Below are 26,752 nucleotides of genomic sequence, written 5' to 3' on the forward strand. Positions count from 1 at the left end.
GAGGTGATGGTGCTGGCAAAAACCTCTTAATGTGGGACCATGACTTACACCCTGGCCACTGGTGTTGGCAGAACTGATTAGTAAATTCTCTCTCAGCACTGATAATGGATAACTGCCAGATCTCACCTTGAGCTCCCATCTGTAATTTGTGGGATTGTGATGAAACCTTTCATCTCATGGTTACTTGTGTCCACCACTGAAAGAAACTGGAAACCCAGCCTTCCCTGGTCACTTTGGGGTATTCAATGCCAAGAGAGAACTTACAAAGATGCCCCAATACACTGATGACTCCCTGAGACCAAGTAAAAGTAGAAAAAGCATAGACCTAACCAGGGTACAGCTTGGCGTCCATGGACAAGCTAGAGGACCTTGCACTGGTGAAAAAAAAGGCACCTTGGTCTTAAACATATCCATAACAGGGAATCCCCACAGTCCACTGTGTAGAGCCAACCTCTGGATGTTGAGCCCTTTCCATTGCTATTCCTCATGTCAGCAGCTGAGTACATCCACTACAATTTCTTAATGAATAATTGCCTTCATTACGGTAAAATAACTCAGGATGAGGTTACATAGTGTTAATTTGGCCAAAGCAAAAAAGTGTAGTGCATTTTGACATAATAATGTTTGCTCATCCTTACACATAAAAAGCTAATATTGTCTCTAATGTGCTTGCTCATCCTTACACATAAAATGATTACTATTGTCTCTAACATGCTTAATCTATTTGAGTACACTTATTGTCTTAATATGGCATAAAAGTGTCTTCAATGTAAAAGGCAGCATTCCACAACATTTGGAATTTCTTACTTTTTCACAGGTCCTATGGCTACCAAAAGAGGGTTTAATTGCATCAACTTTGGAAGCAAAAACAAATCCCATTAGGTGATATTAGAGCAGGAGACAGTTGAACAGGCAAACAATGTGCTGGTGATAGGCCCACATGTGATAGGAACACAATTGATAGACACGCAAGTGACAAGCACACTGGTGATAGATGCAAGTGTCAGGCACACAACCCAAAGGCATGCACACAACAGGCGTGCAAGCAATAGGTGCACAGGCAAGCAAAGGACACACAAGTGATAGGCAGGCTGGCAAAGGTGTGCAAAAATGTGGCATTGCAACAAAATATAAAAATTCGCACTAGACGCAGGCTAACAGTGTCAAAACTGCAAGGGGCATCATCGCCCTGGCCAAAAAAAAAGCCGCAATTTACGGGAAAGCCGAAGACAGTCTAGGCTTCCATTTAAAACCTAACCAATACTAATATCAGCCTTATATTGCAAAAGATCCTTAGCTACTCGGGAATGAAGTGAAACTCGTCAAAGCAAAAAAATAACTTTCCTAAAGAAGGCAGCTTAAACTCACTTAAATGCTACCAAAAGTCGAAGCATCACTGCTACCAAGTCGATCCGATATGGTAAAATTAGGGAGGAAAAATGTTGTGACTCCTCTCATTCTTACCTGAGCAATCCTATCAGACAACGAATTATGTTGCTAGAACTGATGGCGCTAATGAAGGAATTGGCGCCACTAACGCTGGATCTGATGCCATTAATATCAGAACTTCAGCCACTGATGCCAGACCAAACGGGAAGGAGACAAAGGACACAGATCCACACAACTTTCTGACATGTCCTGGTTCCCTGTTACTCCAAGCCACAAGATAGTAAGACCAGACGTGCCAAGGATGGCCAAAAAAACAAAAAGCGTTGACCCTTCCTCCCACGCAGAAAAAACCTGAACTTAACAAGACTATCAGGGGGGTAGGACAGAAAAGAATTACAATAATAATGCATAACAATAATAATATCCAGTAGAACTTACACCAAGTGAACATAACAAATGACTCCATCCTATCAAATCTAATGCCCTGAATCAATGGGAAACCTATTTGGAGTAACAGATTGAGGAGAAGCAGAAGAGGACCTAATCAGTTACTAAATGGAGAAGCAGAGAAGACACGCATCCGTCTAACTCAGGTCTTAGTCTAAAGTTGTTTCTACAACCTAAGAATCTCTCTCCATTTGCGACCAATTACATACATTTCATTCAATTATGATTCATACAGTTATCTAATCATAACCTTTCCCTCAGCAACAACATAACATAAGGGTCAATAAAACTGGAATAATGCCTATTACGGCAATTCTTACCTTCCAGGTTCTTACTGAATGAATATTCAAAAATCAAAAGAACATCCGAAAACAAACCAACAGAAAACCGACTGACCGGCTACAAGTGTTTGTACCTATCAGTCCCTTGGTGGGGTTTGGGAAAAGTAGATGGATAGAAGACAGATATTCATAGAAAACCGAGTTCTAATTTTTTGTTTCAATCTGACAAATTGCCACAGGGAAGGATGTAAAAGCTATATACTAATAGAGACGTAAGGTTCATTAGAAAAATATATTCGCCTTAAAGCCAAAGTGTGGGTGCTGGGTAATAAAGGGATTTTGACAAAGGAAAAATCTATTTCTGGGCGGTGACCTGTGTCGCCCAGTAAAATGGTTCCTTTAGCACTCATTTCTAAGGTATAAATATTGCTATAAATACCAGAGAAAAAAGTTATATGGTAATGCCAGAATAGTCCGGCTCGCTCAGCTTTATTTAAGGTGTCGGTTTGGTATCTGGGGAGAGTGAAACCACTACCAGAGGTCCCCCTGCCATTTAGTCTCTTCCTTTCTCAATATCCCTCGTCTACAGAGGAGCCGTTCCAAGCCCCCGCTACCCGCTACTGCTACAATTAGCCCTTTGTTTACCATTCCTGCAGATAGCACCCAAGCTTGGGGCAGATAGGGTGGGGAAACAGAGGGTGGGTTTCACTGGGCGACACAGGTCAGCGCCCAGAAATAGATTTTTCCTTTGTCAAAATCCCTTTTCTGGGCTTAGCCTGTGTCGCTCCGTGAAATAGTAACAGAGAATTGGCCCTACCAGCTTGGAAAGTTAGTGTAGATAAATTACTGTAAGGAAATTGAAACTTGAATAACATTAAATACTATTTAATATTAGTTACAACTACTATCCGACTTACAACCTGCTCGACATACGACCACTCGTACTTACAACCTTACTTCAGACAGTTGACCATTGAGTCACTTGGCACTGCGCCATCTCATGAGAACTCTCATCACTCAGGCATGAGAACTCTCATCACTCAGGCAGCATCAGTTTGAGTTACCCTGCCCTATCTGCAGCATCATTTGGTATTAACTGTACTGTAGACTGAATTGCAAACCAATTTACGTAAGAATCGACTTCTGACATGCATGCAAGAACATAACCCCATTGTAACTCAATGCCTGATTGTACGTAATATATACTATTACATAAATGATTAAAATGTATTAGTAGAAGTACATTATGGTAAAAAGATTGAAATAATGATTGTACATTACATTACAGTACTAAGTAGGCACTTATATAGCAAAGGTTTGATAGTATACCCTACCCAGTATGTTGGCCACTTTCTAAGGTTCGACTTACATCCATTCTGACTTACAACCAGTGCGTCGGAACCAAACTTGGTTGTAAGTAGGATAGTACCTGTATTTAATCTACAAGTAAGTAATAAAATTCCTTAATACTATAACACAACAAGTAACATTAACAAATCACACACCAATAAACAGGAATTTAATTACACGATCATAGACCCAGATATACATATGTACAATCAAATTTAGCATGATACATCATAGGTGCAAGCCAAGGTACAATGTGCAATTCAGAAACAACCGAGCTAAGGTCAAGAATGCTAGCGAGGCAGGTAGGAGAGAGAGAGATGTAGAGAGAGACGTAGGCTACTAAACTAATTATTACTGCTCTATGTGGTGTCAGGGGAAACTGTGTTCCCTGCTGCCACTGCTGGGAATTTAAGGGCCTCTAACGACTTTAGGTAGTGGCGTTTAAATACTGTTGGAGATTTCCAGCCAGTGTACTTTTTGAGATCGTCAAAATTCATATGTTGAAAATAATTAATTGAGGTGGCTACCGCCCTAATATCAAGCGCCCGTGGGAATGATTCCGGGTTAGCTTGCTTGATAAAGTATAGAATCTGTTGTCTGATTCCTCTTAGGGAGATAGTGCCACCCTTTTCTCTAATAAACAAGGGACCTGAAGATTTCGAGGCAATTCTGCTTAAGTAAGCTCTTAGTGAATTAACTGGACATAAGGACGGGTCCTGAGGCAGTGGGACAATCTTCCATGGGGACCATCTATCTTGTGGGTCCTCATTTTTAGCCAAAAATTGACGATCTGGTAAGAGTAATAGTTCTCCTGAGGGTAGGAACTCAATATGTTCCGGTTCCCTAGAAAGGGCCGACAGTTCAGAAATTCTGGCTCCTTAGGAGCGTTATATAAGAACATGATTCGTTAACAGTGTCCGAAGCTAGCTTGAGGACATCACTTAAGAACCAGGAGACCGTTTGAGGTCTGTCTATTGGTCTAAGTCTAGCACAAGCCCTTGGAATAGATGAAAAATACGAATCTGTCAGATCAATATTGAATCCAAATTGGAAAATTTTCTTAAGTGCCGATTTGGTTGTAGTAACCGTAGTTGCTGCTAATCCTTTTTCGAATAAGGTTCTGAAAAAGGTTATTGCTAGATTCGTAGTTATGGTTTGTGCATTTGAGTTCCTCAAAAAGGTGGCTAGCTTCTTTACTGCTGAATCATATTGACGCAGGGTTGATTCTCGTTTATCTGATTCTAGAAACCGGATATTCTGAGGATCAATGTTGGCATCCTTCTGTGCCGCAAACTTCATGAAGTCCATAAAGTTAGGGCTTTCTGGATTCCTGAGGAAGCGGACACAGTCCGCGTTTGTAGCAGCTGCGTCAGTTTGGGATTGGGAATCCGCTGGGGCCGGAGTCCTAATTCCACTAGTAGAGGGAACCAATTGCTCTTGAGCCAGTTGGGGGTCACTAGTGCAATGTGACCTTTGAAGGTCCTGAGTTTGTTCAGGACCTTCAGTAGTAGATTCACTGGAGGAAAGAGGTAAATTCTCTTCCAGATATTCCACTCTATTGCCATAGCATCCGTGGCATAAGCCAGAGGGTCCAGGTTGGGGGCCACATAACACGGTAGATTGTGGTTCGACTCCGTGGCGAAAAGATCCACTTGAAGCCCCGGCACCTGTTGGCAGATCCAATTGAATGACTCTCCGTCTAGAGTCCATTCCGACTCCAGCGGAGTGGACCTCGATAGAGCTTCCGCCACTACATTTCTCACTCCCGCTAGGTGAGTGGCCGATAGGTGCCATTGGTTCCCGTCTGCTAGGGCAAATATGGCTATCATCACACGGTTCACATGGCTCAACTTGGAGCCTCCCCTGTTTATGCAATGGACAACCACTGCACTGTCTAATACCAGCTTGATATGGATTTTCTTGGCTGGTAAAAGTTTTTTCAGGGTTAGAAACACTGCCATTGCCTCCAGTGCATTGATATGTAGCTGGCGGAATGACATTGACCAGGTTCCTTGTACTTTCTTGTATTGTGAGTATCTGCCCCAGCCGCTCAAGGAGGCGTCCGTGTGGACTACTAGAGCCGGCGGAGGAAATTGTAAGGGTATTGTTTTCGAAAGACTTTTGATCTCTGTCCAGGGGCGGAGTTTCTTGCGTAAGATCGCCGGGATGCGTGAAATTTTGTCCCGGGATCTCCGGTTCGCTCTCGAACGCCAAACCGGTTTATATCCTTTAGTTTGGCCTTCAGCAGCACGTCTGTCACTGATGCAAACTGGAGTGAACCTAGGATTCTCTCCTGGTTCCTCCGGGACGTCTACTTGTTTTTGAGAAATTGTCTTGTAGCCTTGACTATTTCTCTTCGCTTCGTCGGCGGAATTGATAGGGTGTGAGAGTCTAGATCCCACCGGATTCCTAGCCACTGCAAACGTGACTCCGGAGTTAGCCGGGACTTGTTCCTGTTTATCTGGAAACCTAGGTGTTTCAGAAACTCTATTACCTTGACTGTCGCCTTGCGGCATTCTTCGACATCTGTGGCCCATATGAGCCAGTCGTCCAGATAAGCTACTAACATTATTTCCCGAGTCCTCAATTCCTGGACCACTGTTTCCGCTATCTTTGTAAATATTTTGGGCGCTATTTGAGCCCGAATGGCATTACTTTGAAGGAATAAGCCTTCTTTCCTAGTCTGAAGCCTAGGAATGGGCAGAAGTGTCTTGCTATCGGGATATGATAGTAGGCATCTGTAAGATCTATAGAGGCGGTGACAGCCCAACGGGGAAGCAAGGTCCGCACCTGCGAAACGGTCAGCATTCGGAACTTGTCGCAATGAATGAATGAGTTTACATGGGACAAGTCTAGGATTATTCTTAGTTTGTTCGAGTCTTTCTTTGGCACGCTGAACAAGCGCCCTTGAAACTTTTAAGTTTTTGACTCGTGACACCACCCTTTTTCTGAAGTAGTTCTCGGGTATATTCTATCAATTCCGCCGTCAGTTTTTGCTAAAAGGTGTTGGATGGGGGAGGACCTTGTAGCCAACTCCATCCCAGACCTTTGGTCACGATACTCTGTGCCCAGGTGCTGAACCCCCACCGATGTCGGTAGAGGTACAGCCTCCCTCCTACCTGGGGATTCTCACTGGTTGGCAGATGGTTGGCCACCACATGCTCCCCGGAAGCCCTTGCCTCGGTTGGAGACTCTTCCGCTGCCTCTGTGACGGAAGGCTCCTCTGGCGCGGCTGCCTCTGGCGAACCTGTTGTACCCTTGAAACGTCTGAGTTTCAAAGGTCGCGTTGTAAGCCGGAGAGACGGCGAAGGAGGTCGAAGCCTGAGTTTGTTGTGGCAGCTGAGCCAAAAGCACATACTGCTGTTGTGGTTGTGCCTTCGATGTACATGGTTGACCTACTTGAGTCACCGGAACCGCTGGACCATAGTCTGTTGTTGGGAGGCTTGGAAGGGCTGGAAATTCCTCAGCCTCTTCTTTCCTTTTGGATTCGATCCGGTGGCCTCAGGTTTCCTTTTTGGAATGAGCCCCCAACGGATCTTGAGACTCTGGTTCACCCTCACAGCTTCCGCCAAAACTTCATTAACAGCGGAATCGGGGAAAAGGTTTGTTCCCCAAATGGAGGATCCGATCAGCTTATTGGGTTCATGGCGGATTGATGCGTCCGCCAGAATGTGCTTCCTACAATTCCGCCGTGCTATAATGAAATCATACAGTCACACTGCACTGTATGTAGTAGTGACTTGGTAAGGACTTTAAATATAGGCTCATCTGAATAGATGAGGGACGTCATTTCAGCCATGGTGGCGGAGTTGAGGGACCTGCTGAGCCTTACTAGAGCGTCATATTCCGCTTTGATTAGGCTGTCCGGGAGTCTAGGGAGCCGCTCGCTGAATAGCGTGTTACCACAGAGCGGCGTCAGCTTACCTGCCGAGAAAGTGGCAGGCGCGTCTACCCAGCAGTCTGTGGTTCCGGGGACCAGAAGGAAAGGTAAATCCGTCTCCCGGAGCTGGGACATGGACTCGTCCTTCATGGCAGCCTGCATAGTCAGCTCAACCACCTTGGACACACATGGGGTTGGAGTACCCTCATTTACTGTAAATATAGTAAAGGGGCTCCTGTGGGCCGTCAACCTAGTGTTGACGCACATTGCCACTCTGTCAGATTCCGGAGCCAAGCTTGTTGTGCTTGCTCCCGGGGAAAGATGCCAGTCTCTTTAGGGATTTTGTCCTCCCTTATCATGGCGTCTTCCGTTAGACGGACGTAGCCAATAAAGGGGAACTGGAGCCCTGGAGGATGGAACTCAAAGTCCTCCAGTGTTCGAGTTTCGCAACCCTCAATTGTCAGCATACCGTCCATGAACAGTGCGTATGCTGCCAACCTCCATGGATTGTTGCTTTTAAAGGAAGGTAGGTTCGAAGGGTCCGGCATTGGCAAGGGATGGGTTGCCTGTCCGGACTGAGGCAGTCCTGTTGCCACTGTATCCCGGAGACCCGCAACTAGATTCTCCTGGGTCACCATCCTTTCCGCTAAGGATTGGATGGATTGGCCTGAGGCTTCCAGCGTGGATGACAGCTTGGAGAGCATTTCTTGGACCAAGTTCCCTACCATGCTTCCCACCTGCTGCATCATGTTGGCTGAAAATGCCTCCGGGTCAAAGCTAGAGGGCTGGGCCTTAGCTTTAGGAACCTTCATTCTCGACCCCTGAGACGGGGGAGTAGTCTTTGCCTTGTCTGCCTCGGGTTTAGCAGCCGATGGCTTAGAGACGCGGCTGGTTCCAAAACTATGTCTTGGCAAGGACTTTTTCAAGGCCTTCAAGTCCACTGAAGCTTCCCGGTGAACCCCTGGAAGGAAGTAGTAGAAGAGAAAGAAGAATGAGATGGGCTCAAGAGCAAGCCTTGAGCCCCTACACTACCAGCCTCGCTTCCATTCCTACCTTCGCCCATGTTGTCCACCGTCATGGGCTCCCGGTCGAGGTCAAGGGCTGCCACATCTCCTACGACTTCTTCGCCAAGACCTTCCTCCGCCATGGGTGCGGTCATCGCTTGAATCGGCGATGATGGGGGCTGCTACCGCTGCCTCTACCACCGCCGACTACTTGCCTAGAAGCCGGGGTCCCGGATCCGCCGGAGCGGGGGGAAAGGGTGGGTGAAAAAGACTGTGGAAGGAATACATGGCACTGTGGACCTGAGAGCATCCCGCCCGGGTGAGCCAGGTGGCCAACCACGGCTCAGCCGAACAGGGTACCCTCGTCCCCACTACAAGGCATGGTACTGAGGGCCTGCCCACCGAAACCCTCCCTGCCCATCCTTCCCCCCCTATTGGGGAACTCGGATCGGCTACATGGTGTAGCGTGAGCGAGTTTGCACTCCACCCTGGAAACCTTCTCAGCTCGGTGAACAGCCACGCGGTGTGAAGGACCAACTGACCAAGAGTAGGCCTATGGGTCTACTAACATCCTGTCCTAACGCAGGGGAGAAGAAAGAGAGAAATAAATATGGAGCGAAAGGGAAAGCAATGAGTCCTCTCAAGTGGCTGTCTTAACTTCGTAAATCGAATCGATCTGAACTAGTTGGCCTGGCAAACTCCAAGCGGCTTAGCCTAGATTGCCGAATCGAAATATTTAACCGAAAGGGTAAGACGGCCAGGGTGGCTTGAGGACGAATATGTATAGGCTACGAATGGATCAGGATCCTACCGTAGAAGACAAGGGTGTCTTACCAAAATAATAGCATATACATAATACATCTTAACTAGATATATGGTTGATATGCCAACCTCAAGATGTAAAATAAATCTAACTGAGTAGGCTACGTCCCAAAAGCATGCGGTTCGGTCAGTAGGCTATCCCCCGCATCGGACTAAACATTAAAACGTCAGATAAATAGAAACGCATCAATAAATTATACATAAAGAACTGCTAAATGAATGAGAATTGACTCCAATTAGTATAGGAGACCAATTGGTGTACGATAAGAGCGTAAATATACGCTGGTAGCGAGACACAAAATGGCCGCGAGGGAGCGGCAACGCGCAGGCTGCCGATCCCGCATATAACCCATTAAAACACAGTTAAACATGCGTATTGCTACCTCTGAATAATACCAAACATTAATTGCAGTACTCAACTTAGATGCAGTATCTACCTGACGTTCCATGATGCAAGAAGGAGAAATTCCAAAGCGAAATCACTACACAAGAAAAACCGCGTGTTAGCGAAGTCGTGCTATCGAAAGGAATGGTAAACAAAGCGCTAGTTGTAGCAGTAGTGGGTAGCGGGGGCTTGGAACAGCTCCTCTGTAGACAAGGGATATTGAGAAAGGAAGAGACTAATTGGCAGGGGGACCTCTGGTAGTGGTTTCACTCGCCCCAGATACCATACCGACACCTTAAATAAAGCTGAGCGAGCCGGACTATTCTGGCATTACCATATAGCTTTTTTCTCTGGTATTTATAGCAATATTTATACCTTAGAAATGTGTGCTAAAGGAACCATTTCACGGAGCAACACAGGCTAAGCCCAGAAATTAGTTATTCATTTATTTTACCTCTGGAAGTCAAGAAAGACATACAGAAAAAATATCATACCTCCCTATTCTCTCAAGTCCTTTTTCACGATCAGTAAGTCTCAACGATGCTGTTCTAGCCTTAGCAGATCTACTTGGTGATAAAACACCTGCCTCTCGCCAACGGCGGTAAAATGATTCAGCCTGAGATGGGCTCATGGGACCAGCATAACCTCGTACCTAAAATTAAGTGTAAGTATATGTGATACTGTAATCCAATTTATGAAGCACATTAAATCTCAATTTAATATTTCTGACTAAGCTACATGGTGTTAAACATACATAAGCTATACTGTATGCCATCAGTAACAACAATAAGTACTCTATAAAAACAGTTAACAACAATAAATACTCTATAAAAACAGTAAGTACATACTCTAGTAAAGTAAAGGTGAAGATATTTGCATAGTAATACCATCACCATGGCTCAAGGGTTGAATTCCTATACAGAAATATCATATACAGTAGTTGTTGTGCATTCTGAAACAAGCAAATTAACATCTAACTCTAAAATTTTAAAAAGTACTATTGAGATTTTGGGTTTCCCCCAGTGATTTTCTTTTGGCTGAGGACTTTGGGATACACTTGTCTACCCCATCCATAATAAAATTCTTATTAAGTATTGAATTTAGCAGATTATATGATGGAATCTGTCTCGTGAATGAAGTGCATTTTCCTTAGTATAGAAAGGGATGAAATTAACAGATAGATTGCAATTACATAAGTTACTACTAAGTGATGAACACTGGAATAAAAATCACCCAAGGCATGTCACTCAAATTTTCTTACAACAGGAGCTGAGCATAGATAGATATAAGCTGATAACATAACACTGTAGTATATAAATATCAAGTGTTTGAAGCATTTTTGTTTAAATAAAACAAGTTGTTATTATCAAGTAAACATTCTATTTCTACACCAGATCAGTCTGTTTGGATCCTATGGGGGGCGGGGTTGTATGTACTAAGACAACAAGTAGAACTGTAGCAACAGCTGTGCCAAGTTTATTATCTTTGTAAATTTAAAGTTTGGTTCTATATTTACTACATGTACTGTAGTTACAAGGATACTGTCAAGCATATATAATGCTATGGCGGATTACTGAAATGACATTTCCTTTCTTAGACATCTAGTTACCGGGTAGATTTAAGTTTCAAAAGCATATTTTTTATAGGTTTCTAATGTAAGAAGTCTTGACCCAATTTCACTCTAAAACTTGAATCAAATTGAATCACGATTGACTCTCGTCAGAATTTTCCTATTTTTGCTTGGTATTATAGATAATCATATGCTTCACGCCTTCAGTGTCTTATAAGAAGTCTCTCTGGGATTTAACTTTTGTAAAGAGACTGATGAGGCATCCACTTCCACACTTAGGTTATCAGTGTTTGATGCATTTAGTATATATTCCTTCACACTTAGCCATTAAAATTTATTCAGATATTTTCTCATGCCTACCATGAAACTGCACATGAGGGATGGATGAACCCCTTCCTTACAAGCCACCATGGGACCTATACCCAGCTATAAGCAAAATCTTCACTGAGACTGGCCCTAGCATTAGAAGCATAGCTTGGCATTAGATCTTATCTCATACAACCACTACATCAGCTATCTGGATGTTAAGAGTGAGGAGGCATGCTGTCCAACCTCATCCTCCTCCATGTTTTAGGATTCATCAAAATCACAAAGTCAAAGGGTCATCATTCAAAAACAATTTCACACAGAGTAAGCAGCTTTAGTTTAGAGCAACTCTGATGCTCCCACACAACAGGATGGTACTAGGAGTCTGGGATGAGCTGTTCAAAGGTGAGATAAAACTACTATTGTATGGAATGAATTATTTTTCTAATGTATAATACTTCAATCCATGATGGTCTCAATCCTTTTTAATATTTTCATAAAATTTACTATCTATAAATCATGCCAGTACATATGGCCATAGTAGTTATAGCTTTGGGTGCTTTATCAGCATCTTCATATCCCACATTTCCTGTGAGCATGGATCCAATCACTAAAAATTACACAGTTCTCAACCAACAGACTGGCTCCTGAGCCATGACTCTCTCCAATATCTCCCCAACAGGGTGCTAGTGCTTACTGGCCTTGTGTTGCACACATACATGGAGCTACAGGTTCTATGCAGTATTCCTTCAGCTCTAAATGCATTGCTTTGTTGCTTTCCATTTGTTCCCTTTAGTCTCTTCCTGCTTGAGTAGCTTTAACCTTACTTTGCTCCAGTTTTCACCTCCAATTTACAAAGTTTTTTGGTAGCCCTGTGAGCTAAATTATGAATCAGAGGTCTAGCTACCTAATTTAAAATACTGTACCAATAACTCCAAATCAGTTTGGGTTTGAAATTTTAGTTTATCCATCCTCAAGTCAGCCAGCTTTAACAGATAATGGTGATGAAAGACATTTATAAAAATATTTATAAAAAATTATTTTAGTTGGCAAGTCATCAACTATTTCATTACTTCTCTTAACATAATTATACATTATGAAGCAGAGAGGGTTCAACATTTTCCACTTATAAAGAACTGTGGGGGATATAGGGGTTCCAGTGCTAATTCTCTCTTCATCATGAACTGGACCTGTTTTTCATTTTGTCTAGTACATATATTCTTTAATCAGATTTAAGAAAGTTTTGTAAATGCACTATATGCCTTCCTGTTCAAGATTATAATTCTTTTTTCTACCCAATATAATTGTTTTTGTATTCTTTACACCGAATTGGAAACCTACCAGTGATGACCAGGTGCTCTCATTTTGGCAATGTTGAGAATATGCTGAGCATGTAAATCTTGGGCTGTGCAAAATGTAGCTTCTGAAATTATCACTACACTTGATGCCTAAATACAAATCTTGATTACCTTCAAAGTAGGAGTGACAGGGCTAAGTGGACTGCCAGAACTGCTAGGGCTAAGGCAAGTTATTAGCTGCTGCTCTTCTGTGAGAAAACCAGGGGAGTCTTGCCTTGGTGACCAAGGCTCCCCCACTTGAGGAAGTACACACAGGTCATCATCGCGTAATAAGGGAACATAGTAATGCTCTCCAAGCAAACTACAAATCTCTTCATTCACAGTCCTAGATGGATTCTTTGCCCTGGTGCCAACAATCTGTAAAGGTACATAAGTTGTAAAATATGTTTTCTTTCATTGTTAATACCAAAAATTCACCACAATCAAAAAACTATTTTGGTTACAGTTTTCAATAACTCACCTGCCATATCTATACAGTATATGAATCTAATGTACTCATATATTAAAAGGTAATTTTCTTAATAGCAATTTAAAATTGTACAATTAATACAGAAATAGTATTTAACACTACACACAATTAAACCAGATGAAAATTGGTTTTTTATGACATAAAACTAATTTATTCATATCCATCAATAATTAATCAGTTTTTTATGACATAAAACTAATTTCTTCATATACATCAATAATTAACAAGTGTCCAACACACAATGAATAACTGCTTATGCATAAATACCATGAACTCATCAGCAGCTCCTAATTGCTCTCATCAATAGTTCGAGCAGGCAGGGCGTAAAACAGAATGAAGGATGGGGGTGGAAACTTCATATATAGTACAGTACGGTCCCCAATTATGCAAGAATATGGTCGATCTACAGCTTCGCACAATTGGAAATTCGCAGATTTCAAAACACATACCCTATGGGAATAATTCCATTAGGCCGAGGAAAACGGCAACTTACCCAATAAAACTTTTTTATACTACCCATTTTCAATACTTTCTATGTAGTACTATACTGTAATTTTTTATATGAAATTGTTCTTAGGGATAAATAAAACATTAAAAAGGTTTTAATAACTTGAAAAAGTTTAAAATTACACACTGGATGGTGAAAACTCCCACACGTAAACAATGCCATCATTGGGTGCAAGTGTACTGTACGATACAGTAATTTCTTTAAAAAACCTTTTGGATGGAATTTCCTCTACCTATCCTCTGCCAAAAAAACCTTCAAACTCCTCTATCTCATCCTCTGTCAAGAGTTCTTCTGCTGAAGGAAGCCTTTGTGAACCATTTGAGGTTTCGGGGACTGCGGATCATACGAGTCTTCACTCCCGTTAGGCCTAACAAACTTGGTTATGAGCGCCTGTCTCAGTTTCTTTGTCCAACACGTTCACTATGTAATCGTTTTCATAGAAATTTATTCTACATTATAAAAGGACTGATGAAAATTCAAAATTTGATATGAAATTACAATTTCTTAAAAAGAAATTATAAAAATTCAAAATTCAACATGAAATGACAGTTTCTTGACAAGTTTAAATCGAACGGTTCTCTCTCTCTCTTCTCTCTCTCTCTCTCTCTCTCTCTCTCTCTCTCTCTCTCTCTAGCACATCTGCTTCTCTTTAATCACTTTTACAAGACATTTTTATCAAAACCTATTTCAACAATAGAAAAAATTAATGATCAAATGCCAAAAGTTAGTCAAAACAAGTTAACCTAGAAAAAAAAATTCTAACTTCATGTTCAGCAATGATGATTTCAAGTTGTTGACTGCTGCCAAAATGGAAGTTGCTCCTTCCTTTGTCTTTAACTTAAGGGGAAGCTTTTTAGTTTCGAGAAAATAGGTCTCCCTCTTCGGCTTCTAGGCAGATGCATACATGATGCAGATAATCAGAATACACTTCGCAGATCTGAATAATATGTATGGCTATGGTGATGATACCGATCTTTCATAAACACTGCGCTATGATGTCACAAATGCGTGAGGCGGAGCCTTCCTTCTTAGCTAATGGCCGAGAAGAAGCCTTCAGAATACACTTCGCAGATCTGAATAATACCTATGGCGATGATGTTGATACTGATCATTCAGAATACACTTCACAGATCTGAATAAAACGTATGACGATGGTGATGATACCGACCATTCATACACACTGCTCTATGACATCACAAGTGCGTGAGGCAGAGCCTTCTGTCTTAGCTAATGGCTGAGCAGGAAATCTCTCTCTCTCACATTCCCCGTTGAAGGAATAATAGTTTTTTTCCTGCAAGCATTCCCCCCACCCCTTCTCTCAGATACCAGCAAACAACCCCCCCAACCTAAAATACTTGAAAAGACAATAGATTTTACATGTTTTGCGGCACGTAACTTGCAGACTTTGAATGGCTTCGCAGATACAGAAAATCTATTTTTGAGAACTAGTGACCAAAAAAAAGGGGAATCGCACAATTTGAGCACGCATAATTCGGGACCGGACTGTAACTGATTGGTTTGTATGTAATATGTTTTTTATTAGATAATTTAATTTGTTTCATTACAACCCCTTCAAACATATCTTATCTGAATCACAATTTTGGAACCCGAAGAAAAGCTGGGGGACTGTAAGAGACAAATAAAAAATCTTGTGTAACCATATTGGTCACTTTTAGTGGAACACTCATGTAACCATACTGGTTACTTTTAGTGGAACACTCACCGAGTCACACTATAAAATTGCTTTTAATAAGCGATCTAAAGAATTAGCATCAACCATTCCACTGAAAGGTAGATGCACATAAAGCCAGAAGGAAAGGTCTTTTAAGGATGAACAAGATATGGATGTAAGGAGTATCAAGACAGGAAGATGAGAATTTTACTGCATCTCCTGCTTCTGGTAAAATTTAAACATGCCACAACTAACGGCCCCAAACAAGTAAAAACCCATTCCTTTCTGCATAACATCCCTGGGATAAAAGTTATTGGTTTTGACCTTTTTCACCAAAAAATAATGAATAATTAATATGAGTTTAGCCAGGTCAATATGTAAATCAAGCTACAAGAAATTTAGCTGATAAACCACAAAGCATATGCGTTATGTATTACACAACGCATTACATATATACATATATTGTATATAAAAATGAAATGTTCATAATAAAACTAATATTGTAATACTTACCTGAACACCTGAATTAGCCCTGGTCACTGATCAGCCCAAACTATATCCCAACATATTTACCCACCAAATGGGTAATTTTAACTGTCAGTGTTACAAACGCTGCAAGTAAATAAAATCTAGTCAAATGAGTTACCAGTGTTACCGTTGGCAACGCTGCCGTAACTACCGGCCACCAGAGGCCTGTCTCCTCAATTGAATCATTCACTATCAAATTGAAGTGGGGAGGAGGGTGGGAATCATTCAGGTGTTCAGGTAAGTATTACAATATTAGTTTTATTATGAAAACTTCATATTGCGATACACTCCCTGAACACCTGAATTAGCCCGGTTAACAACATTTACTCGGAGGTGGGATCAATCTAATTCAGCCCGACCTGTCCACGGAACATACGCAGGTAACTCATAAACAACCTACCATGTATAAAAGCATGTATCCTCACCTAGTTATCTAACTCGGAGGTGAGGATGTTGGCAAAGAAAGTACTTCAACATCAGTGTTGAGTCTATTGTATTGTCTGAGTCAGAAGTACCTCCCATGTAATAAGCTATACTTCTTATTCATGGAGGTAAAAACAAATCTCCTCACCTGGTTGTCCAGCTCAGTAGGTGGGGATGCTTGCAGAGGAAGTACCCTACCGTCGGTGTCGAGTCCAAGGTACCGCCTGAGTCTGAAGAACCTCCCATGTGGTATTCTATACCTCTCATGTATGGAGGGGAAATGGTGAACCTCCCATGTGGCTATCTAGCCTCTCATGTATGGAGGAGAAGTTGAGTGTGCAGGACCTTCAGTTCTCTACTGCTCAACTGATGTAGATGACTTGTGCTGAAGAAGTTGTAGTTATTCCAACATGACCATCGGGATCTGCCTAACCTCAAGGGGCTAAAAAAACAATACACTCAGTCTACGCTTAACCAACAGAAACACTAGAGTTCATTAGACTATCACTGCTTCCCTAAACTTCTAACACCCTAAAGTTCATTTAGACTATCACTGCCTCCCTAAACTTCTAACACCCTAACTCTACCAAGCCAACTATAAAACTGAGTTACCGCAACGACAGGACCCTGCGAGTAACCTCTCTGAAGAAACTGAAATTCCCTAAGGTACGGTGTTGTGAAAAACCACACCGACTCTCAAATAACCACCTACACGATCGTCGACACCGAAACATTCCTCCGGAAGCCAAAGGGTAGCCCTCCGCAATACTTTGCGCCCTTGGATTGATTAAGAACCCCTTCTTATGTATGTCCGGATAGCTGAGGCCATGATTTAACAAGAAGTCCCTCCTCTCCTTGACAAGAACATAGTATAACCATCAAAAATGTTAGTCCGGTATGCAAACCCCCTCGAAACCAAAGTGAAGAGGTTATCAAACAGTCCAGGCTCAGAGAAACACCCATCAACTCTCATGACATCCACACAGAGTGGGACAAGGCCTCCCACTGGCTGTGAAAGGTTTCCAAATATGAGCCTCATGATCTGTAACCCCTACCACAAGAATCAATGAAGGAACCCAATAGAGAAGCCTCAACTGACTCGTAAACCGGAAGTCGGACTCCGGCAGCGGAGTTATCCACTACCTCATACAGAAAGTGATGCTAGCCTAAGTCCTTCCCCAAAAACTGCCCGACTCGCCGAAACCAGATCAGTCTACTTGATGTTTGAGAGACTGCTGGTTTGGTTGAATACAACGTATCAAACATCACTTGAATTAACTGTGAGATTCCTCCGGAGCCTGGAATGCGGAAAGAGAGAATGGACAAAGTCCACAATCCATTATACTCACTTCCTTTGCCGGAGAAACAAAAAACCACAACTAGCAAACGAGTTTCTCTTCAAAGGTATCTATCCTCTGTCAGACCTGTCCGGCCAGACCAGAACAGGAAAAAGGAGAAAGGCCGAACCCCCACAAGAGCAGCACCCAAGAACCCGGAACCTACTATGCCTGGCTGCTCAATACCAAACGACATACAAGATCCCATCATATCTAAGCCTACCGATCCGATTGCGCAACGATATACCAACAAGATGATAAACTCCTGAGCAAGACGCACTCCCCAGACATGATGATGTAACCCCTATCCGACCGCTGTCCACCCCCTCACAAGAGCCAACCGTCACCAGTTCCGCAAAACCTGTAAGAGTTAGTCACTCGACTGCGCATACCCTCACTACCCAGTGACAATAACGTTACACCTGAGCCGAATATACCTTGGCGATGAAAGCCCACCCCTGCGAGTCACTCCCACACTGTTGTGCCAAACGTGTACCAACCAAGACGATGACCTAACCTTGAACCAGTCTCACTTGAATGCGAAACTCCGCACTCACCAGTGACTATGACACGAGACCTGGCCGACGACAATAGGCGAGCAACACCCCCTAAGAGCAAAGAGGTCGCAAAATGCAATCCAACTAATGCCTGTTACCAATACTAAACCTGGACTAGAGTACGGAGCAAGTGAGGGAGGGAAGTACTCCCAGTAGACACGAAATCAAGGTCGAACCCACATTGAAACCCCTTAAGGTGGAACAGAAAAGCAGCAGGAAAAGTTGAGAAAATAAGCAGAAGGAGAGAGAGAAATCACTACGAGTAACCACCGAAGCACCTAGCGCCGACATTGTGCAGGTGCAGAACCAACTGTGCGGTACACAGTGCTTTAATGACAGGTTACAAACTGTGGAACCAATGGGAGCTGCAGAAGGAAATTACCAGCTACCCTAAGAAGGGGGCCGAGGACACAAAAAGTCCTAACTATGATGCAGACAAACTGCCAACAGCCATAGACCCCCCCAAGCAATTACCGCGGTAAGCACGTTACGTCTCACACACCTAAGGTATATAAATGGGAACGAAGAAGGAAGATTACTAACTACCCTATGAAGGGAGTGGATGATGATACAACCAGTATCGATACAGTCAACGATGGCGCAGATGAATCTCCAACTGCTGTAGCCCCCGCAAGAACTACGGAGGACACATTACGTCTCAAAACAAGGATGGAATTACAGAGTTGCGGATACCACCTTGAAGCATCAACACCAGCATCCTGAGAACTACAGAGGTAGGTTGAAATCCAAAAATTTCAGGATAAAACGATGAAAACTCTGGCTCTGCTGTGTTATTGGCAAAGAAAACAGGATGAGCAAGAAGACTTCGAAGCGACATCCGAAGAATGATCAGATAAAGAAGATTGTGTAAAGACATTATAAGTTCTAACAGAAAAACTGGGTGAGAGAAAAACTAGACCGACTCTGTTCCCCACGATAATCTGACAAACATTAGAAAATCAGGAAAATTATTCAAGACGTGATTGTGAATACAGTCCGTATTGAAGCTACAGTAATTGACTTGCGTTAATTCGATTTTACGATGGGGTTAGTAATTAAAATCGGCACTACACTGCAAATAAGTCTTCCTATATCTCTCGCGCAGCTGGCTTAGGCAGCAGCACGCAGCCAGACAGCGAGATTGTTGGGTTTAAAATAGAATTTAGGCCAAAGGCCGAGTATTGGGACCTATGAGGTCATTCAGCACTGAAAGAATTGACAGAAAAGTGTTTGAAAAGGTGTAACAGAAAAAAAAAACCTCTCTGTTGCACAATGAATCAAATGTTAGGAGATGGTGGAAAATAGGATGAATAGAGAGAATATGAAATCAGGAAAGTTAATGAGAGAGAGAGAGAGAGAGAGAGAGAGAGAGAGAGAGAGAGAGAGAGAGAGAGAGAGAATTACAATCGTCTAACATCTCCACCTCCATAAATTTGCACCCTCTTCTAAGTTACAAAGTATTATCTTAATGATAATATATAGTACTCGTATAACTGCGTACAGCTATAAACAACCGAACGAGAACTTGTTGTTAATAGGATCGAATCCAAAGCAAAATCACTTTATTGTATTGATCCGTGTGCGACAGTAATCGAATCTGATAGCAACATCTGTTTATTGTATTCATCTCATCCGCGTGCGACAGTAATTACTGTATTCATGTTACATATAAATGTAGCTGAAGCTGATAAGTCAATATTACGTGCATCAGCAACCTGGATAGAAGTCCCAAGCTTTGTATGAATTCAAACGCAGCCGTGGTAAAAGAAACTAATAGCATGAAAGAGCTCATTTACTGTTGTTTTCACACCGACAAAAGATTAATAAAGTTAGGTTCGTAATACCTATGAAAACGAACGGAATCGCTAAATTTTACGCAATCTAAACCGAGGGAAAAACTAGCTTCCAATGAGACGTAGTGGTCAAATTTTGGCCTTAAATTACATCGTAAGACGAACAATATGACTTTGTTCCATATAAGTTGAGTATCCAGATATTCATTTATGCTAACTAGGTACAAAAACATTAGCCGAGACAAAGTGATATGGTTGAATCTGGAGTCAAGGAAACAGACTAGCCGGCATAATTCTGTATAAGCCACGCCTCCTTACAACAGTACTGTTTTGATGACAAGCTTGTGTAATTGTAATTTAATTGAAAAGTAATCAATTACATATTTTAAGATAATTAAATGTAACTTTATTAAGCCTAATATTAATTTCAGTTGTCACTGTAATTTGATAATACGACTGGTAATTATTTTGTAACTGTAATTGACATAAGCGCAATGTAATTACTGACGGCAATCAGTCTGTTAAACGGATGAAGACGGCATACAAACGAATTCCTTATATCTGATATCTGATTATATGGCACAAGATACCATTATTGACTATGTTAAATGTCAACATAGTTGAAAACACGTCTCCTTCAAGACAACAAATATGGCATAAGTGAGGAAGAGTTGTTACGTTAGTCATGCTAGCCAATCAGGACAAGAATGAGTTGGATACGGCGACGCAAGCTCGTATTCGCCATCAGCTGATTCCAGAGCGAGAATGACTGCCGAATTAGTATTTATACTATGCTAATATGATGATACATAGTATAATACACTTATAATGCTTTAGTCGGACAGAATCTGATCTTCATTCCTGTTTGATTACATTCATATTGAATTATCCTAAGATCGGATTCCCGTTCGTGTTCAATTTACACCTTTACTGAATTATCCGAAGTCAGAATGCCTTGAGCCTACAGCGTTAGCCACTATAAAAAATTACTCTACTGATATGTAGTAAAGCAAATACTTTAGGCTAGGCTACTGTATATGCATACGATATATCATCATGAACACTAGGCTAGCCGTAGTTAATTTATTCGATTTCTCTACATACTGAATTATCGTAAGTCAACATGCATTGAACAGAGAATTAGTTGATATTAACAATTACCATATTGTATATGTAGAGGAAAGGAACCTTTAAGACGAAGGAGCAGTATTCAACCCTTCAGAACCCGACAGACCCGAAACCAGATCTGAACAAACAACCATGGCCTAGAAAGCTTCTGATGCAAGGAACTCGAAGCAGGAAAAACCCAAAGAGGCTCTAAGGACACTGTCCCTCTATAAACTACTACTTATAATAGAAAACCAACCCGATGAAGCCAGCACTTCTCTTCCTGAACACTATGTAGCCTAATATCCCTACTTGTCGGTATCTGACCTAAATTTTCATCATCCTGAGAACTTACACATTGAGGGAAGGGGAAATCTGCTGCCAACACTGCCAGCTCCGCGGCAGGGGGACCAGCAGAACCTACTCACTCGGAGGCTTGCGGTTCTCCATTACCCCCAGCACCCGTTAGGGCTGGTTCTGGAACAGGTAGTGGGGCTGAAAAAGAACGATTAGAATCAACTATACTACTACTACCACTATCTCTATTTTGGTCAAATTATTCGTCAGGCTAGAAATATGCTAAGCATACTAGATGATAACGTGTCCACTAATTTCTTGAATAACTAACTCTAATGTTTCCTTGTCTCCTGACCAAGACAAACATCTCTGACTGGTATTGCACTGAACCTTCCTACACGAAATAGCGAAAAGAACGCCGATCATGTGTGAGGGCCCTCATCTTACGCTTGCAGGGCGTGCAGAGCCGATGAGCACCATGTCCAGCAGTAGAAGGCTCGATCGTCGAACTGTAGATGAAGTAGAAGCAGAGGCGTTTGCAGACGGCGACGACGTTTATTTTAGAGCCGATGAGCACCAACATGTCCAGCAGTAGAAGGCTCGATCGTTGAACTGTAGATGAAGCAGAAGCAGAGGCGTTTGCAGACGGCGACGACGTTTATTTTCTAACTTATCCATAGCGAGTACAAAGTAGCTATCCGAAGTCAAACGGGAGAAAACATTAATAACGGTCCAAGGTCGTAATCTGTATCCAAAATACGAAAACTCTTTGAGTGGGTCGGGCTAAATGACCAAAAGTTCGCCTGACGTGGGACTAATCCGCACAAAGTGGCGAACAAGAAACAAATGAGGAGACAGGCCTCTGGTGGCCGGTATTTGCGGCAGCGTTACCAACGGTAACACAGGTAACTCATTTGACTAGATTTTACCTGCAGCGTTTGTAACACTGACAGTTAAAATTACCCACTGAGTAGGTAAATATGTGGGGATATAGTTCAGGCTAGTCAGTGACCAGGGCTAATTCAGGTGTTCAGGGAGTGTATTGCAATAATAAAATTATAATTGAAAAGTACAGTATACAGTGCACTCCCCACCTTTTACATGGTATGAGGTTCCAGAACCTGTCACGGAAATGCAAAAATCCCCTCTAAAAATGCTTATAACTGCTAAATACCCAGTACCCCATAAACTAACATGCTTATAACTGTCTATCTTAACATATCACTGCTTAATTTGATAGTTCAAACAAAAATATACCTTAAATTATCATGTTAAAACAATTCATATCATTTCAAACAAAAATATACCCCAAACCATCATCCTAAGAAATCTTAGATTAGTACCCTTTTACAACTATTATCCCTCTTGCAGTGCCAAATTTCTTTAGAAAATAATATGTACAACTAAATTTAATCTGCAGGTTTGTTGCTGTGATGGAAAAAACAAATAATATACAGGCTGGAAAATGTTTTGGATCACACCTTTACTTCATCTAACTTACGGCATTTTTTAAACAAATGTAAGCTGCATTTGATAAGATAAGATATCCTTCAATTATCCAAATTAATAAGAGCCCAGGGCCTGTCAGATAATGGTGAAATCCAGATACAGGCGAGTAAAGAAATCTGTGTCTTCAAGGGCAACTCCAAACCCTTCCTCACCTAACTTTATCAATACATACGTACCACAATATGCTTGTAAACATCAACTATCCCATTTTAAACTGAAAACTTTATGCAAATGGCAATTATCTACCTTTTTCCTATACATATTTAAAACATAATATACTACATAAATTACAATGAAAAATGTAACTGCTTTGTATTCTCTCTCTCTCTATCTCTCTCTCTCTCTCTCTCTCTCTTGTAAATGACACAATTCAGTAAGTGCTGATATCTCTCTCTCTCTCTCTCTCTCTCTCTCTCTCTCTCTCTCTCTCTCTCTCTCTCTCTCTCTCGTAAATGACACAATTCAGTAAGTGCTGATATCTCTCTCTCTCCTCTCTCATGATTGCATTTACCCTTTTAGTTGTAAAAATAATAAATTAGAAAATACAGTAAAAATATCAATAAGAATAGTATAAAATATAAAAAAAAAAATCATAAGCATTACTGTACGAAACAAGCTGCATTAAGTCAGACATCTACCTAGCCCTCTTCACCCCTCCAACAGGGCACCCATTCCCAGCCACGAAAACTCCTCCCTAGCTCCACCCACCTTCCAAAATAACCCCTTCTCCACAGCCTTATTGGCCCTCCTCTTGCATGGTGCCCAGCAATCCAACGCAACCCAACCCCCAACCTTGGAAACTTCTCAAGACCTCCCCCACCCCCCAAAACCCTTTCTCAGTCTGTTTGAGTGTCAGCTGAATTACCAACATTTTCCTGAGGCCACACAGCATTGCCAACCATCAGCGCAATTTTTTCACATTTTTAAAAAATTATATACTATACCATATACCTTTGGAGCTTGGTCCCTGATCTGGGTGTGTCGGATAATGTCCAGTTCCAGATAATGGTGATCTGGATAATTGAAGGATTACTGTACACAAAAAATTAATCTCCCAATTCTGTTTCATTTAGTAACTAATGGCAGTGAGGATGTCAGTAGTCCTCAGACAGCTACTATTATTTAGCAACATAAGACAATGATCATGTAGATAAAACTCAATCAGCCGATGAATTTGAGAATTTAAAATTACCAAAATGCAAATGGTGTATGATTGCAATGTTTATATCTTATATAATAAAACACACAGTAATTGGGACTAAGTGGCATTACATTACACTGACCTTATGACCTTTGAGTCACTAGCTTCTGCAAAATATTTGAGTTTTTAAGAGCTTGAAGGTTTTTATAATTTTGAATAAGAGACTGCTGCCTACACCTGTAGTATCCTTACTGACATCGCTACCAGTACTTTTAATAACACTATATATAAAAACTTAACACAATAGAAACAACATTAACATCACCATAACAACCTTAAATAGAAATTTTTTACCTCCACTGGTGTTTGTGAAAATTTATTTTTTCTAGTTTTACTGCAGTCCGGATATGAAGTAAGAATGCGCACACATTCCAGTGATCCATGCTTGCTTGCAAAATGTAGGGGTGACTCATTCAAACCTTTATCTGGGGTGTTAAGATAGGCATCTAGCAAATACATGCTACGCCTTCCAGAACTTTCAAGGGTATCATCAGGATAAAGCCTCTGGAAAAACTGAGCATCAGCAACTGTAGTGAGCACCTAAATAAATAAAAAGAGAGAGAAATAAAGTACTAGTGTACAAAACATACTTCTTGCCTAATCTCCAGAAAATTAAATACTTATATCAACCTACAACCAATTCTTAAAATACTGTCATACAACTTCTTACATACAGTACACAAAAATTAAAATCAGTCATTAGATGCATATATATGCAACTGTTAACTGCAAGAAACAAGAATATGAACGCATATAAAACTAGAGGTCTCAATACTAACCTTGGCAACAAACTTTGGTCTGTCATTTCTGCAACCTATATGGAGTGCATTGTAACGAGATCCTTCTTGTAAAATAGATGGTGTGTCTCCACTACTCACTAAATATCTTGGATTTTCTTCAATGCACTGAAAGTACATATTTTTCATCGTGAAAATTTGGTAACAGTAATCTTTAAACATTAGAAAATTCTTCAGGAGGTCAAAAGCCCCTTATTTCAAAGAATTCTTTGAGATGGCAATCATCCGGTAAAAATTAAATCAACAATTCACTGCGTGTAGATAATTAATAAGAGTTAGATGGAAAGATTTTGAGATGGAACATCACAGTTTCCTCTTTCTCAAAATTAATCTAGAGTATATCATATGATATCAAACCATAAATGTATCAATTCCAAACATGAATAACTATGAGAGTGATTCTACAACTTCTCCAAAATGTTTTTCCTTAAATTTCTCATTAAGGGTAAACATGACAGCTCATACCTAGGGTTACAGTTGAGACATGACTGCTAATTTACTTTCATGTTGGGACCTACAGCAAATTCTTGACAGTAAAATATGTCAAGAATTAAATTTTACTAAAATCGCACTACATTAACATGTAACAGAAATACTCTACCTTTTCAAAATAAGTCATATCATCCTTCTCTATTGCCTTACGGAATTTGACCAGGTCTTGTGACTTGGGTCCAGAATATGGGCTAGATTTTTCTGCGTTGAGATTGATGCTTTTTTCTTCACCAACAGCACTGTTCTGCGAGGGAGCAGTTATTGGTCCATTTTCAGCAAAATACAATGCTTCGTCATATGTGCTGAAACTTTTGAACCTTGAACCTCGAAATTTTTTCATCGCAGCCAGACATTTTCCTTTGTCTACATACACTTTTTCATATTCTGAAAAGAGTTGCAATTACTTCCATAAGTTACCAAAGATGCAGGCAGACATATTTCACACATATATCATACAAGATTCAGCAAGTTACCCATTTCACAATACTGTACATGTCACTATAACTACTCACGTTCTCATTTCATAGGGGTAAGTGGGAACTCAACTACTAAAATATGTAATGGCTAAGTAAATCCCATAACAGTGATTACCTGCAAGTCCTGTAACTTGCCTCACTAGTGGAACTGGCCACTAGCTATTTATGAATAATGTTTTTGCAAGTGACAAAATTCAATCACTGGGGTCAGTGATGGCCACTCCTAATAAATTTTGAGTTTGTGTGCAAGAAATAACTTACCATCATCTTCATCATTCAAACAATTTCTGAGGCATTCCTACAAAAATATAGCCTTTTACTACACTAAACACACATACAGAAGTCAATTACTCATAGGAGTTCCTCATATTTACATATAAGATATAAAGAAATGCAAGCCCAACTGTTTTGAGATAGTCATTTGAAAAAAAAAAAAATTTATAGCAATGCTAACATTCATGCTATACAAGTGAAGGCTGAAAAGTTACTAGAAAATTTTCATGATACATTAGCACAAAATATCCAGAGGCAACTACATCTATCTGAAGCCTTTAACCAGTTAACTAATTACTATTAGTCAGTCTTTGAAACCATGACAGAAACAGTTAGTGAGAGACTCCCCTTTGAGAGATTTCTCAGCTTACTTGAAATCACCACTCTGCCAATCATGTCAGATGCTTTAAATTGGGCGATCTATGCACTTATCACTATACAAGAAACATAAATTATGCGACAAAAGGTTTGTATTTACATGGGACTACTTGCAATATAGTTTTGCAAGTGGAAAGAACCTT

At 41.1% G+C, this 26,752-nt stretch overlaps 1 protein-coding gene across 1 annotated transcript in view; it reads right to left on the reverse strand.

Moving 5' to 3' along the window:
* Positions 1 to 26,752, reverse strand: part of LOC135223533 (uncharacterized) — a 67,242-nt gene that overhangs the window by 39,758 nt on the left and 732 nt on the right. Inside the window, exons 2-6 of the mRNA XM_064262014.1 lie at positions 25,592 to 25,866; positions 24,973 to 25,098; positions 24,488 to 24,733; positions 12,904 to 13,149; positions 10,053 to 10,210 (exon numbers count right to left, since the gene is read on the reverse strand). Coding sequence (XP_064118084.1) covers positions 10,053 to 10,210; positions 12,904 to 13,149; positions 24,488 to 24,733; positions 24,973 to 25,098; positions 25,592 to 25,866 — 1,051 coding nt within the window. The remainder of the gene's footprint in view (positions 1 to 10,052; positions 10,211 to 12,903; positions 13,150 to 24,487; positions 24,734 to 24,972; positions 25,099 to 25,591; positions 25,867 to 26,752) is intronic.

Source organism: Macrobrachium nipponense, chromosome 20, assembly GCF_015104395.2.
Source record: "Macrobrachium nipponense isolate FS-2020 chromosome 20, ASM1510439v2, whole genome shotgun sequence".
Lineage (NCBI taxonomy): Eukaryota > Metazoa > Arthropoda > Malacostraca > Decapoda > Palaemonidae > Macrobrachium > Macrobrachium nipponense.